The following is a 15,955-nucleotide window of genomic DNA, read 5'->3' on the forward strand; positions in this document are numbered from 1 at the left end:
ATTTTGGTTCCGTTTTTGACTATTTTGAATCCGTTTCATTTCTTACAAACTGCTAGCTACGATGATGAGGTTTTGTTCTACAAAAAACATTTTAATACAATTTACATACTGAAACCACAGATTTTAGAATATTTTTTGTGCGAAAATACAGCAGTGGATTGCAAACGCATGCTATGATGTTGAAGAACTGAATAATGAAACAAACTCTGAAGAACCGCTCACCTTGTCTAGTGGTCAAGAAGTCTGACTGCCATGGAAAGGTCCCGGGTTCGAATCCCGACTTGGGCGTGGATGTACTTTAGTTTAGATAGTTAGTGTAGTCGAGGATGGACAGCGTTGCCTATTTTTTAATTTGAACCTAAGCTTGGTCCTTCCCCCTCTTTTGAACTTTAATAATTTTTATATTTCTATATGTTTCTTCCAGCCATCGGAGTGCGTCATCTGTGAGGAGCATAAGAAGTCCACGTTTGAGAGCAAGCCTATAAACTGCGCTGTGATACGGGCATATAAATAATTTTATACATTTATACTTTACCCGGGCATAAAAATAATTTTATACATTTATACTTATTGGGACTATACATTTATACTTTGGATTGACGAGCAGCTCAAACGTGATTTTTGCAGTAAAATCTTTTATTTTTTTAAGGGAACGAACGTATAAATAAACAGCATATGAGATCTACGTATGATATAAAAGACAACATGTGGCTTGGCGTCAGTTTGGATGTTCAGCATCATCCCACTCAAAAGGATATAATCGTAAGTAAGAATTGATTATTATTATCTCTCAAAAAATGATTTATTTTTGACTGAAGTAAATTAATCTTTGTATTGCAAACACAGTGTCAACCCTCTTTTTAACAACTATGGTGGCACCTCTTCACATGTAAAGGAGAATACTTAACCCCAAGAACGAGACCCGTCAAACACAGAAACTTATTATTTCTCAAAGTTTTTTTTTTAACTTCCTTTTACAAAAATGGAAGTATTGTATTCGCGAAAAAATTTTTCACTCAAAAATCGACCTAAGTTTCCATTTTACTCACCCCCGAATGAATATTGAGTATTTCTTTTCCACTCGACCACACGTGGATAAGTGCCTAAGAACGTATAGACACGCGAAATATCCATTTTGACGATTCAGGAGTTAATTACAACGAGTTTTCTCGTGACGTCTGTATGTACGTATGTGCGTATGTATGTCGCATAACTCAAGAACGGTATGTTCTAGAAAGTTGAAATTTGTTACGTAGACTCCTAGTGGGGTCTAGTTGGGCACCTCCCCTTTTGGTTGCCTTCGGGTGTTTCTGAAGGGGTCTTTTGCCCCTTTTTGGAGGGAAATCATTGTTAATTTCTATGTAAACTCAAGTGGTGTTATAATTTGGCGGACATTTGGCGATACATCGCCAGTATTTTGATCGCCAAGTTTTGTCGCCAACTTGGTGACAAATTTGGCGATTTATTTTATACATTTTTTGTTTAATCTAGTTTCAATTTGGCCACTGTTGGTGATATTTAGAGTAAACTATTGAATCACTTTAAAAATGCCTATAGTGGGAAAAATACATCAAATTGGAGTAAAAGGAAGCCATGTGATGCACACATCAGCTCGTTTTTTTGTGTGTGTCTGTGACAAAACCATAACTTCATGAAGAATTCATCAAATTTCATAAATGTGGCATCATTTTAAGGATGTTTTTCACCGCTTTCGGCAAAAAAAAAAAAAATAAATAAATAAATAAATAAAAAACTCACATTTTGGTGGTTTTTCAAAAAAGTCGACTTTTTCAGTTTTTAAATACTGATTGCTTTAATTTGCAACACCCCACAAATGAAGCCTTATAGCTCAGTTGTTTAGAGCGTCGTGCTAAGAACGCGAAGATCGTTGGTTCGATCCCATCACGGGTTTTGTCGTTTTTGAATGACCTTTTTGTTTTCGGAATAATTTAAATCTAATTTTCCAAGAATGTATAATCTAGAGCTGATGGGATTCTGAGCCACAGTTGTGCTGTTGCATTAAAATCAGAGTTAAAAAAACGTGTATTTTAGCATGGTAAATCGCAGTACCACGAGCAATATTTCTTAAGAGTTTTTTTTTTTTTTTTTTCGAGGTTGGGGAGGGGAGAGGGTTCGTCCTGAATACTTCATAAAAGTATAAAAGTAAGGCATTATTTTATTTTATTTTTCACTACCGTCAGCAGAAAATAAACTACAGTAAAACCTGTAAAGTTGACCACCCTTATAAGTTGACCACCTCTCTAAGTTGACCGCTATTTTCAGGCACAGAATTAGATCTATGTCATATAATTCAACCTCTATAAGTTGACCACCTGTTTAAGTTGATCACTAAAATAGGGCACCGCAAGTGGTCAACTTGCACAGGTTTCACTGTATTAAAATTGTTACTGTTTTTCGAGAAATTACCGTTAAGAAAGTCGGAGTTTTAAATTACCGCTATGAAGCGAGATCAGTTGTTTCCGCACCCGCATGGAATCCTTCCGCTTCGAATTGACGTCATTGACTTCGATTTGACGACCCTCCAACCGTTCCGAATAGAGATTCCGCAAACGTAGAAAGTTTGAGGGAGGAGCTACGACGTTCAATCGTTTTTTTTAATATATATATATTTTGGAATAAGGCTCTAAGACCCTTTAAAACACCACATCTAGAAATTTCAATTGCAAGCCAGGAAACTCTTCGCGGCCTCACCTGGCAATCCATTTGCATAGCATAATAGAGTTGTCTACTAGCATCAGCTGTCCAACATTTAGTGAATAAAGGTGTTGTGTAATGCGCAGAGGATAGTTGAGAGAATGGGAAAGCTATCATTTATGCCGAAATAAAACGAGAAGCACTATTTCTTTCTTGTTCAGTGAATGTATCAGTAGAATTAAGCAGTATTCTAAAACTCCTACATCTACTGGATAAGCTAAAAGAAAATTTTCATTTTTAATGTTTGCATAAATGTCCCATATTCTTCTTAATCCTCTGAAGAGGATTTTCGCCCCTTCTTCTTTGTCACATTTTCCATGTATCAACTTTTGGAGAGGGAGAGAATTGAAGAGACTATGTTCATTCACAACACACACAAACTAATTTATTTTCTACACACGGAAACAGTATACATGATGGGCAGCCAATTTGCCCCTTTTCCCGAATAGCGGTCAAGAGATATGCCATAAATTTATCCCGCTATTCGGTCAGGAGATTTTTTTTTCAGTCATGCCTTCATAACTGCCTATAGCCATATGAACTCAGGCGCTCTCATGCATCTGCGCAGAAGGCAATCGCGGAAAGCCCCATTACGCAATTATGGAGATCCCAAGTTATTAATCTTGGGATCCCTGTCAAGTGTTACGAATGTAACCACGTGGAGCATATAATTTCTTACATCCTCTCCTACGTGATATAACGACGGTACATTTTTTAGCAAACATACAGCCAATATAGTACGTGTTAAATGTGCACTAAATGAAACAATATTAATTGCTCTCTTTTTTAATTTTCGATACGAAAAAAAAACCCTTTAATTTTCGGAAATTTTTTAATGTTGCCCAGTAGTTGCTACATTTTCTCAAATATTAACTTGCAGTTAGATAAAAATCTTTTCTCTGGTTAAGGCTTGCATCGTTCAAAAACCGTATAAAAATAATATGAAGCATTAAGTAAGTGCAAAAGTTAAAAATTTGGAGATATCTGACACGAATGGTAGAAGAAACTCTCACTCATTTTGGGGCTATCATTGTAGCCCAAACAGGTGCTGCTACACAGCATGATCTTCAAATGTTTTCTATGAAAACCTACTTACGTTAGAGCTTTTGATGTGTTTTATTTAAAGCTTTCGAAAGCCCGCCTACATTCGTTTGCTTCTCAGGGTCTCATATTTTAAATCACATCTTCTCTAGATAACAAAATCACCATACTAATTGTATGAAATATTTATGGGATCAAATTTTCCTTTCATTTATATTTGCAGTCCGCAGTACTTTATTGAAATAGCTGCACAGAATCTCATGTTTCAAATCATATCTTCTCTAGATAACAAAATGACCATATTATTTTCATGAAATGTTCACGCCGTCGAATTTTTCTTTTATTGACATTTGCAGTCAGTTATACTTTTTTGAAATAGTTTCCTTTTTCTTTTTTTAGACTTGTGCCCATTTGAGAAAAAATGAACTTACTGCTACCAATGGACATCGATATCATTTAGCAAATGGTGCTTGCTACGTCATAAATAGTGAATTAAATTCAAGTAGTGTCAAAACGTTGATGCCATTACCCCATAGATGTAAGTTGTAATTATTTAAAATGTGTGTTAACGATGATCTTTGGAATAGTTTAAAAATTAGTTTTAAGCAAAGAGTTTTCGAATTACTTTTTATCGTAATGCAAATCCCGTCATTTCTAAATAATGGTGTAAACAGATTTCCTTCCCCAGCCTTGAGAAATCTCATGTGTATGTAGTTTTGTTTCTTTAATATAATATTGGTTGGAATGCCTAGTAAATGAACAACTTCGTTTTCAGAAATTTATTATATAATTAAAAACTGTAGCAATTAGTAGATGATAGTATAAACATTTTTATTGATATAAGGAATTCTTTTATTAAGGAAAAAAAACTGGGAGTCCTTTTTTGGCTCTGCTTCAGGAGTTTTTGGAGGTTTATATAAAAAGTGGCGAAGAAACCCGCTAGATGGACCTGCCTAACTTGTGAACTAGCGTACGATTTTCTGGTCAATACAAATGTAGCTGTTTGTTTCAAGTTTTCTGCTTTTCGTTTTCTTTTTTTAGCATTCATTCTGTTCTGTATTTGGTGTAAACTCATCTTTTAGTTTTTTATTGTCTGTTATATCTCTTATGTTTTCATCGCTTTCTACTTTACTTTTTTTACTACAATTTTTAACAATTGTTTTTTCTTTATTCTTTTTCTTCCCTCTCCACTTTTTTTTTTCTTTTTGTTTTGTAAGTGTATAACACTCAACACATCTGTGCAAAACAGTTACGCCGGTTACATTTTTGAAAATTGTAACCTGCAAATTCATTTGATTGTGTTCACTCATTGGTCGGACTATCCTACACTGAATATATACTCTTTGCCCCCTTCCTCGAAACTACCTCGAAAGCCTGCTAATATCTCAACTGCTCCACACCCACCAAATTCCTATAGATTTTCTCCGTTGCTCCTCACTTATTTGCACAGCATTTTCTATTTTTCAGATGACTATCAGGAAAATAATCTATAAACAAAGCAGGATGCTTCTTTCATACCACATTTTAAGACTTCGTTTTATCATGAGTAGCCAATCATTTTAATTTTTCCATACTTGACTTTTTCATTTCTTTCCACTGATTGGTGCAAAAACTAATTTCACAACTCACAAGTGATTTTTTTTTTCAACAAAACCAGAAGTGAACAAATTTTGTTTCTATCAAAAGCAGCCAAAAATGAACATTAGATAAGCTCTTTTAGTAGTGGATGAAAGGGCAGTCTGCTAGACACATGTAGCTTATCATTGGAAATTAATCATTAATAATTATTCCATCAGAACCATCCAGCCGACCTCTTTCCAACTGGGGAACTATTTGCGAGGGAGATAGGTAGACAATACGCTTCAAAAATGTTGTTTAGGGTCTGAGACGGGAGAACATAATGGCCCTACCAATTTACTCTGATTTTTAAAGTATCATTCTTCTATCTTAATATTTACTTATAGCTCTTCGTCATCTTACCCACCTCCTCTTTGTCATCTTACCCCAGAGATGGGGGAAGATGACGAAAAACGCTTTCTGTGTTTCGTCGTTGATGACATATTTTTCATATTTCAAAATTAGATTATCATAGTTTCATTTTTTAAGTTTAACAAATCGAAGAAGTCGTGGATTTAAGTTTCAAAATTTTAATTCACATCCTAAAGCTAGAAAAAAAAATTTGAAGCTTACTATCGTCACCTTACCCTACTTTCCCCAACTAACAAAATATTTTACCGCGAAAATTATTTTTGCTCCCAAAATTTTCTGTATTACTTTCAATTGAGGAAAATTACGCATTGAAGTTTTGAATACGTTTAAATTGTACATCAAAGCACGATTAATGCAAAATTCAAGTATCTAAAAACTCTAAATATTAAATGAGAAAATCAAGAAACAATCATGGATAATTACGGAAAGATAATTTGGTATGTGCGGACGACGTTGATTATCATGTCTCGGAACTCAAAAATAAGAGCAGGAAATTAAACACCCGGGTAAACACCCGTCATGCATTCACCGGGTGTTTACCCGGTGAATGCATGACGTTTTATTGGATTATGGAAAGGCTACTTCAGTTGTTTTTATGAGCGAAGACAAAATGCCTCTGAGATATGGTTGTAGTTGAAAGTGGAAGTTTTTGAATTTTGAAAAGAAGTAAATATGTATATAAATATGTCTGCATAAATGCATACCAAACCAATTTTAAAGTAAAGCCTGACATTTTTGTATAGAAAGGAAAATATGCATATTCTGAGTAATTCGTCGTTCTTCATTATCTTTAATTAACACTCTTATTAATTAAAAGTCCGAATGTTTTTTTTTCTTCTTACTTTAATTTAAAGAACTCTGGGAAAATCTGAAAATAGTTAATTTAAAAAAGGCTTAAAAAGTCATTACTTATGTGTAGAATACTACAGAAACATTTGATTACAAACGCTTTTAGATTACCAAGTTTAAAAGCGCTGGAAATTTAGACGATGGATAAATATAATATTATAATTTTATTAGGTAATAGGTATTAATAGAACGAACTAGGAGTGTTTGAAATTAGTAAATTGCGATTGAAAGTTTGTCAACATAAGGGAATTATTTGTCTACTAGCATTAGACAATCTAAATGCTGCTATTCAAATTGGCCTAGCAAATTGAATCACACCTTTATACAAAGTTGTATGTCATTTTCATAAATCTCTCTGCTCCTCTTGTCATCTATTTGCTTATTCAAAACTTAGTCTAAATAAAGTGATAAAAGTAGTATGGATTTGATCATGCTTTATTGGAACTCTGGTGAAACTGTATTTTTTTTTTTTTTTTGGCAGAAAACAGAGAACACGTTTCATATTATCCAAGCAATTAGCATAGCAGACAGAATGTGATACATAACAAGCAACAGTTAGTTTACAGCACTACAATTACTCAGCGAATTATTTGTTTGCGACTTTCTTATAATAAATTGTTTGCTGCACACTCACACTGCGAAACTGTTGTATCAACCAAGTATCTACAGATATCAGTGAAAACCTAATTATGTTCACCAAAAGTATGTTAATTTCTTCTTTCACTGATTTAATGATGGAAACTCAAACACGTTTTGGTTTTAATTAGCCTCAATAGCTTTATAGTTATTTTAAGATATAGTGACACATTTCATTCTTCGAAGACATCCTTTTTTTAATCCTCTTTATATTCTTTCAATTTTTACAGCAAAAGAAGCACTAGATCCGCTGCGGTTGGATTACAACGCTGTGGCACAAGTAGGAGCTTCAGCAACATATTCTGAGGTAAACCACAATGAAAACAACTAGTTTCTTTCAGATCAAAAAAGAAAGAAAGAATACGATGCTATGGCAGAATTAAGATAAGCGAATTTATCAAAATTATGTGACAACTCGAACGTTACACATAAATCCCTCTTATGCGTTATCATATCATGAATAACCGAAGAAATACTTCGTCAACCTTAGTTTCTCAATCTGTTGTTAGAGGGTGGTAGGAGCCATAAGAACTAAAATTGAATTAAAAATTTATAAAGCCTAACGATACATAGCTAAGACACATTGATGTTCAAATTTTCACTTCCTTTTACATAATAAAGGAAGTATGTATTGTATTCGCGTTAAACTTTTAACTAAAATATCGGCCTAAATTTCTATTTTGCTCAACCCCGAATGAATGTTGAGTTGTTTTTCAGCCCGACAGCACGTACATATACTATAGGGTAGATCAGGGCATGTTTACGAAGTGCATTTTTTCCAAAACGAGTTCCTTCTAACTAGAGAGCCAACAGTCATAACAGTTTGATGCTACTCCCTAGCAAATATTCTCACAAGTTTTTGAGCATCAATCGAGCTTCGGTCTAGCATGCGGAAAGGATTATTTGTTTTTTACCAAGTTGAGTGAATTTTGTATTGAACGATTTCAAGCGTATTTTGAATAAATAACATTAGTTAAGAATAAACAAATAAATAATAATTAGCAGAATTTTATCCTTTTTGAGATGTATGAACAGAAGTGTTATTAAATTATCTTGCACGTTAAAAATAAATCGAAACTTGGCGACAGGGCAAGTTTACGCATTGCCATCGGGGTACATTTACGCACGTTCTTACTGTGTCTTACCTCTCTGTCTTACTTCTAAACGTGCCCCTGACGCTTTTTTTCGCTAGTTACAAGTTTCTGATGAAGCAGAACTAGAAGACAGCAAGAAAAAAGTATGAAACCAAAACCTTCGACAGGGAAAAAGTTAACACATTCTGTAAAATCGAAATTTGAGAACGATTCTAATAACGAAGTAGAAAATTGTGCTTGCATCTATTGTTTGAAAGCACGCAATCAATCCAAAAAAGAACAAGACAGGGGTAAATGTCTTAGATGTCAAAACGTGGTCCCATGACAAGTATGCGAAAAGAAATACTTCACTTCTGTCAGAAAAATCTAACAGTGATGAAGAAGATGGCTAAATAGTTTCTGTTTTTGATTAGCAGTAAGACCTATGATTTTAGTTCAGCATATAAAATGTATTTTAATTAATTATTTGTGATTTTCTTATTTTTAAAGTGCTTTGAGAGAAATAAAGCATTTAAATTTGGTTAAATATCTATTTCATTTGCTCCTTGTTATCATTTTTAATTTGCGTAAATTTTTTTTTTATTTTTTTAATTACACCCGCCAACGTCCTCTCGGACATAAGGCGCCTTGCAGTCCAATACAGCAATGATGTAGTAGTAGACGGGAAAGCTCTTTGAGGACGACATCCTTGAGCACGTCGAGAAGAATGCGGCAATCAAAACGATGCTCCCCTGTCATTTGCATAGTCCCTGGCACATGTGGGCGCAGTGGAGAATTGGCCAGTCGGATTTTAAAAAGATGGGCTTGTAAGTAGTCCTGACCCGTAATGACACGAAAAGGTGTAATCCCTTCAACTCTAGGGAGGAGGGAAAGTTGCAGTCTTGTTTGGTAATTGTTTTCTTATTACACATAATTACTTTTCATTTTGTATCTGTACTTTTCATCTATTCATCTTTCTTTTAAAGGATGGAAAATATTTACTTCTTGGAGCTCCAGGTTTTTATGGCTGGTTTGGTAAGTATTGTTCGTTTCTTTCGACACAAACACATTACATCTATATTATATATGCTCTGCAACTTCGACGGGCTGCTTAAAACAAATTTGAAAGTGATAAAAGTATTACTTAATCAATATCTATATATTTGTACATCTATATGCTATAACTATCAATCTCTGCACAATAGGGTGTGCCGAAAAAACGCTTTTTTTTTCTCAAATTGTAATACTATGAAAAATTTGCGAATCGGGGAGACCAAAAAAGTACATGAAAACAAACTTAGTCGTTTTATATCTTCCTATGGAGGGTGTGCTCTTAAGTTTACCGAAATTAAATAAAAAATTAAATTTTCACGATAATTTTCTTTATTTTTAATTGGGCCTCTTTCCCTTGTATTAGCTCTAACTCTTATGTATTAGAACAGAACTGATCATACGTCTCTAATTTTCTAGACAACATCGAATTTTTAGCCCCTTCCTCGCTCTTTCCTATTTGTTTTTTGATTCCAATTAATAGCAATAAAATACATTATAGCAAATAGCATTTTGATCCCATATTAAAGCATTTTCTCGAAAAATTGTTATGCTACTGACCAGACATACTGATTTTGCGCTGCAACTAAACTAGTATTTAGCGTTAGAAAAAGTTTTTGAGTTAGTATTGAGATGCAGCTTTAAGTCGACACTTTGAAGAGTACTTTACCTTCAAGATAAATGTTGATGAAAATTGCACAGACTTTTATGAGAAGAACAAAAACTTTAAAAAAAAAGTGTTCTATGAAATATTCATGTTTTCAAAACAATTTAGTAGATTTGAATTTGTTATTTTGTTCAGGTCTGGTACTTCGTTTTGATTTAGTTTTCTTTTTAAAAAAATGTCTCCTACTAAAAAAATAAAATAATTATTATAATTACCTGCTCTACTTGTTTGGATCAGTGCTGCTGTTATACCCAAATCGTGCAGTCTTAACTCCCTGTTTTGTGCACTTCTAAAACACGTATAGGTTTCTGAAACAAGAACTGCTTTTGGCATATTTGCCTTTTTGTCTACCAGCAGGCCAGTTACTTAAGTGAAAATTCACTTGATGAAGCAAAAAATCTGGCAAGTTTAGTGATGATTCAACGTATAGGCCAACTTTCGAGTTCTTGCCTTCCATATAATCGCTTCACGCGATGTGTGACAAGTTAGTTCTTTGAATATAATATTTGCAAGGCCCATATCACATATTGGGGTACCCTAAGTCGAGCATTTTTTAGCATTTCGAGCAAATATTATAAACACATGCATCCATGGAGGACCAAGAATGGCAATTTCAGGGATGCAGAGTTGCTCAACCATTCATTCTAAATTTTTGTTCAGGTTCATATCATCCCACACCGTAAGTACAAATTAGAAAAGGTAAATAAAAAAAAACTTTAGTTTTCTTTTATTTCCTCAAATAATAGAGTGGATTTAAGAAAAGGTGAATACACTCATATTTGTGAAAATCTCAACAACATGAAGGACTCATTGGAAAGTGATAAAATTTATTGCATATATTACTCATAGTGCTACAAATAAACGATCAAAATTACAGATCACTGAAATGAAAATAACTGGCGTAAATTAATAATGAATGTAGCTTCCCCGGGCAGCTATGCGAACCTGTACACGTTTAGTATCGAATCATAGATGTTCTGAATGTTACGATTGGGAATAGCATCCCTTATGGCTTCAATCTGAAGCCAAAGTTCTTCCGTACCAACTGTCGGACAAGACACATGGGCGAGTCTCCAACCAACGCAATCCGAGCTATGCTTGACGGGCGTCATATCCGGAGAACGGACAGACCAAGGAAGTAGCGTAACCTGTCGTGCACCGAAGAATACTTGTACGTTACGTACGACATGTGGACGTGCATTGTCCTGCTGAAACACAGCACCAGGAATGCTGTGAAGAAAGGGTAGTACCTCCTGCGTCACAGTTTCCCTGAAGCAGCGCTCGCTGTTGAGATTACCCGTAATTCGGACTAGATGGGAATGCCCTTGATATTCAATAGCGCTCCAGACCATGGCGCATGGCGTTTTGCTGGTATGACGTCGGATTACACACTTTGGGAGGTGACATTCCCATGTGTAACGTCTGACGCGTACACCTCCATCGTTATAGTGCAGATTAAATCTGGACTCATCCGAGAAGACGACCTGTTGCTAATTCACACGCAATTGGGAGTGTTGGTGAGCCCATTGAAGCCGGAATTGACAATGGTTTAGGGTAAAGGGAATCCTTCATAGGGGAATCCTTGCATACAGGCCCTGGCACAGCAGACGTCGATGAACTGTGGATGCAGCAAGTGTCACACCTGTCGCCATACTCCAACGTTGTGCTAACGTACGAGAGGACGCTATACGATCCATCACAGCTAGGCGGGTGAGGTGTTGATAATCTCGTGGCGTAGTTCGGTTGCGTGGGCTGACGTGAGTTTTTTGGCTAATTTCATCGTCCTCTACCCATCTTTTACAAGTACGCACTACAGTTCATGCATTAAGCCACGTGCGGGCACTAATTTCTCTATACGTAAGTTCACCCTCATGCATGCAGATTATGCAGCCACATTCGTACTCCGTTACTCGTTCGTATGACGCTTTGCGTTTTGGACTAGAGAAACATCTACCATCAGCAGATAATCATACAATGATTCCAAAATACCTTTACAGCCCTTTATATACAGAGTCTACGCCGCAGTTCAGAGGGGTCACGCTTGGTCCACGCATGCTTATTCTGCTATACATTTCCTGTGAATTTCAGTTTATTTGCGTAATTCCTTCTTGGTGTTGCAATTTTCACAAACATGAGTGTAAATTAAGGAAGAAATCTTAGTTTTCTTTTATATCCTAAAATAATAAAGTAGCACAATTTTAGTCATTTTTGGGTCCTAAAAAATCGGAAGCCCAAAGCCACGATCTTATTAGTCTGCTCTGTAATCAGTCTTTAAATATTTGTATAACATAATACTAGTAAAAATTCTTTGTTTTGTGCTGTGCTTCATCTATGGATTTAACTTAAACCATTGTCACGTATATTTACGCAAAAACGTTAAATTTTACAAGTTTGACAATCGTAAGAAAAAACTAACGCCATATTTCTCTGTGTAGTTGGGACAAACTTAACCTGGCAGCATTGTGAAGTCTACTCAGGTACTAATTACAACGCTGCCAAGTATTGCCCCAACTATAGTTATCAGTCCTTTCTATAAGCCCTTTATACAGAGTGAGTATAAACTTTAGGGCCAGTGTACGTTTTTCAGAAATTCGACATATCTTAAGCTGAGAATCAAAAAATCATTTGTGTGATAATTACTAACAGTAAATATAAGTAAAAAAGACAAAAAGTTCACTTGTAAGTATTTCATTATCAAAAAATATATCACAGATCAATATTTGAGCCTGAGTGAAATCTATAGGGCCAACATAGAAAAAAAAAGCACAGAAAAAAACGAAAACAAACATTTAAAAACTTGTGAAGAAGCTATTTCTTTGAATTTCTTCAAATATTCTTGTTTTCAGTGATGAAACTAATTTTTGACAAACTTCTGGATCTGTTTTATCCCATTAATCTTTGAAAGTAAATTTCAGCTCAATTAATAAAGTAAAATGTCTTATATTTCCCATTTTTCTCCAGAAATAAATTCAGAAAAAGTAATGACTTCTGAGGACATTTTGATATGTTTGTGAATTTATTTTACCTGAAACGAGCATAACTGAGTCCTCAGCATTGTAAGCACAGCACTGTCAAGTCATGACATAGCCTCCACTTAAATGGCGCTAGAAGAATGTTTCTTTTTCTTTTCAGATATCATACCAATAGTACTTCCATCCGTCTGGTCCTTCCAAATTCCACTTATATTCATCAGAAAAATATTTTGCATTCATTGATTATCATAGCTCATGACTTTCTTGCTACAGTTCAAATGCTCTATTTTGTGCTTATTCAGTGACTGAGGCATAGCTAATTTTCAGGCATAGGGGAGGGTGGCCCAAAGCGGGTTGGCCTTCGTTTGGCCCCCCATGGTGTGTAAGTGGCGATGCATACGTGTGTCGTGTTTACATGAACACCCCCCGAGTTTTAATCAGTCCTAGCAAAGCAGCAGTGAAGCGGCATGGCGCAACCAGGCTTAAAATTGAAATGAATGATACTTTTTTTTAATGAAGTTTTGTTACTTGTGATTAGTCGAAGACCAGCTTATTTTTCTCATTGTCAATAATATTACGTTATTCTGACACCATTCACCTACAAACTACGATAGTCATTTCGTTTGTTTCTTTTTTTTTAATTTAAGGTTATAATTATTGAAATAAAAAAAGTGTCTTCGGGCAAAGCGGGTATAGAATTTAATCATATATTTGTTAATATTTTTTTTGAATCGTGTGCTGACTTAGATTTTCTATTTCAATAAGATAAGTATAACTTTAAAAGGATATTTTTCAGGATGGCAATTAATTTGATCAGTTATTTCTTTATGTTTTATAAACAAATGTGCTCGCCTTAAATTGGGTAAGTACAACTTTTTTATACATTTTTATATAATGGCAGGTAGCTAGTCAATTATTTTAACCATAACTTCATATTTGATTGGCAAATGTACCAAATCACAATTAGTAAGCTTACCGCTTAGGGCTCCCTGGTAGGGCAAAGCGGGTTTTTCAAATGTTTGTAAAGTTTGATAATAAATAAATATTGGGTCTGAAATAATACAAAAATCACTTTTTATTTTGAAGTTTACGAACCCTGCCGGGAACTAAAACCGAAATTGTTGTGATAAAAATTCAAAAACTACAATTTTCAAGCGTTCTTCGAAAACCGACCCGCTTTGGGTCACCCTCCCTTAAATGATTCCACAACTTCCAATTGTGTCTGTCACTTTTTAACAAACATTTAAGCCTGTCGTCTGAATAAATTTCTTGGTTGAGCACTTTTCAGTTGATACAAGTTTGCAAACTGTTCTTTCTTCACGCGAGAACAAAGTTTTAGGTCTCCCTCCGGTGCTCTTTTTACCTTAATTGTCTTTCAGTTTTTAAAAATTGTTCTTACAGTCTTTGATCTTCATATTTTGTTTGCAATAATTCGGCTTCTCATCCTCGTTGAAGAAAAAGTTCTAATCTGCTCTCTTTCATGATCAGTTAAATTCTGACCTTTCTACATCTTTTCAAAGAGCGACCAAAACTTCAAAGAAATGAATGACTAAGCTATAAGTTGAAGGGTTTCCATTAACTTATTCACTGCGGTGCCATTTATTGTAGTAAATGAACATTTAGTTTTTAAGGAATGCTGGTGTCCTAAAAATTCTTTCTCAGGCTGAAATACTAACTTTAAATATATCACTGTTTTTCTGGTAATTGCACACTTTACAAATCCTGTCTGTTGGTTTATTTCTTACCAATGTACATTAATGATTAAAAATACAATAATAAACAATCCTTTTTATTCCATTTTACTTTTTCTCAAAATTTTTATTGAATCTTAAAGATTTTACTCAGGTTGTATATAATTTTAATTATCAAGCATATAAACTTTAGGCACTTAACCCCAAATTTAATTCATTTACTTATATTTTTCGTATGCAGCAAGCCAAGAATTCAACAATAAAAAGAAACAATCAAGTATATTTTGTTTAAAGCTCACATGTGTAACAAAAAGAAATCAGTAAATAAAAATATATTAATAGTTTTTGTTTAAAAATAAGCCATAATGAATAAGAAAGTTGAAATTGCTGGAAACTTATGCTCATAATACTAATTATTTCTATTTTCCATGCTAATTTTTTTAGGAACAGTTATACGTTACTCTTCTGATCCGACGACAAGATTTAGATATGCAAACGCAATTATTCCTGATACTCCTGAAAGATCTTCGTTGCTACCTTACACTGGTAATTTAAAACTGAAATATAGATTCAACAGTTTAAAATTGCGGTCAAATCTCGATAACTCGAAGCTTATAAGTCGAATACTCCTCTCTCAAATTTTTCATCGAGTCCCAAACTCTCGAGACTCTTGTGGAAACTTCCCATAACTCGAACGCTTTAGCCTGTCCCTTGGAACTTCGAGTTCTCGAGAGTTGACTGTATATATTTTTTAACAATGTGCAAGAAAATCAAGGGGTATGAATTATAAATAAGGAAAAAGAGGGTGTTTATAAAGTCTTGCACTGATTAAAAAAAATTGTTTAAAAAATCTATTTTAAGGTTTATCCATTTATTTTTTTTATTTTTTTAATCTTTATTTATCAAGAGTTTAACTCTACTGGTACGTCGCCTGCCTTGTCTAGTGGTCAGAGGTGTCTGACTGCAATGGGAAGGTCTCGGGTTCAAATCCCGACTTGGACACGAACGTATTTTCGCTCTCCTGCCCTTGTCCTTTCTTAGTGTGAATGCGTTGTTACTCTATGAATGGTTGCATACCCTATAAACGGGGCCTTATGGCATGCGTGTACTGTGGAAGTCGGACTTTACACCAAATTACAGTACAGAGTTGAACAAGTGAAGCATCGCTCCACATATTGCGAGCGTAGCTGGCACATGACAACAACAACCCTACTGGTACAATACTACTGTCTGCCTCTGAGACGTTGAGCTGTGGCCTTGAGCAAGTTCATT

At 34.7% G+C, this 15,955-nt stretch overlaps 1 protein-coding gene across 1 annotated transcript; it reads left to right on the forward strand.

Annotated features, from left to right (window-relative positions):
• The first annotated feature begins 652 nt into the window (after nucleotides 1-652).
• Nucleotides 653-11,293, forward strand: LOC129219093 (uncharacterized). Its single transcript, XM_054853412.1, has 4 exons — nucleotides 653-762; nucleotides 4,156-4,294; nucleotides 7,461-7,537; nucleotides 11,246-11,293. Exons 1-4 carry the CDS (start codon nucleotides 676-678, stop codon nucleotides 11,291-11,293), a joined length of 351 nt encoding a protein of 116 aa, XP_054709387.1. The 5' UTR covers nucleotides 653-675.
• Nucleotides 11,294-15,955: the final 4,662 nt, after the last annotated feature.

The sequence above is a fragment of the Uloborus diversus genome, chromosome 3 (assembly GCF_026930045.1).
Source record: "Uloborus diversus isolate 005 chromosome 3, Udiv.v.3.1, whole genome shotgun sequence".
Lineage (NCBI taxonomy): Eukaryota > Metazoa > Arthropoda > Arachnida > Araneae > Uloboridae > Uloborus > Uloborus diversus.

What these genes read in the sequence shown, in the direction of transcription:
- LOC129219093 (XM_054853412.1), top strand. Translation starts at nt 676, where the DNA reads ATGAGATCTACGTATGATATAAAAGACAACATGTGGCTTGGCGTCAGT. An exon ending in CCACTCAAAAGGATATAATC is followed by an intron (nt 763 to 4,155) that starts GTAAGTAAGAAT and finishes TTCTTTTTTTAG; the next exon opens with ACTTGTGCCCATTTGAGAAA. An exon ending in CTTCAGCAACATATTCTGAG is followed by an intron (nt 7,538 to 11,245) that starts GTAAACCACAAT and finishes ACACAGCACCAG; the next exon opens with GAATGCTGTGAAGAAAGGGT.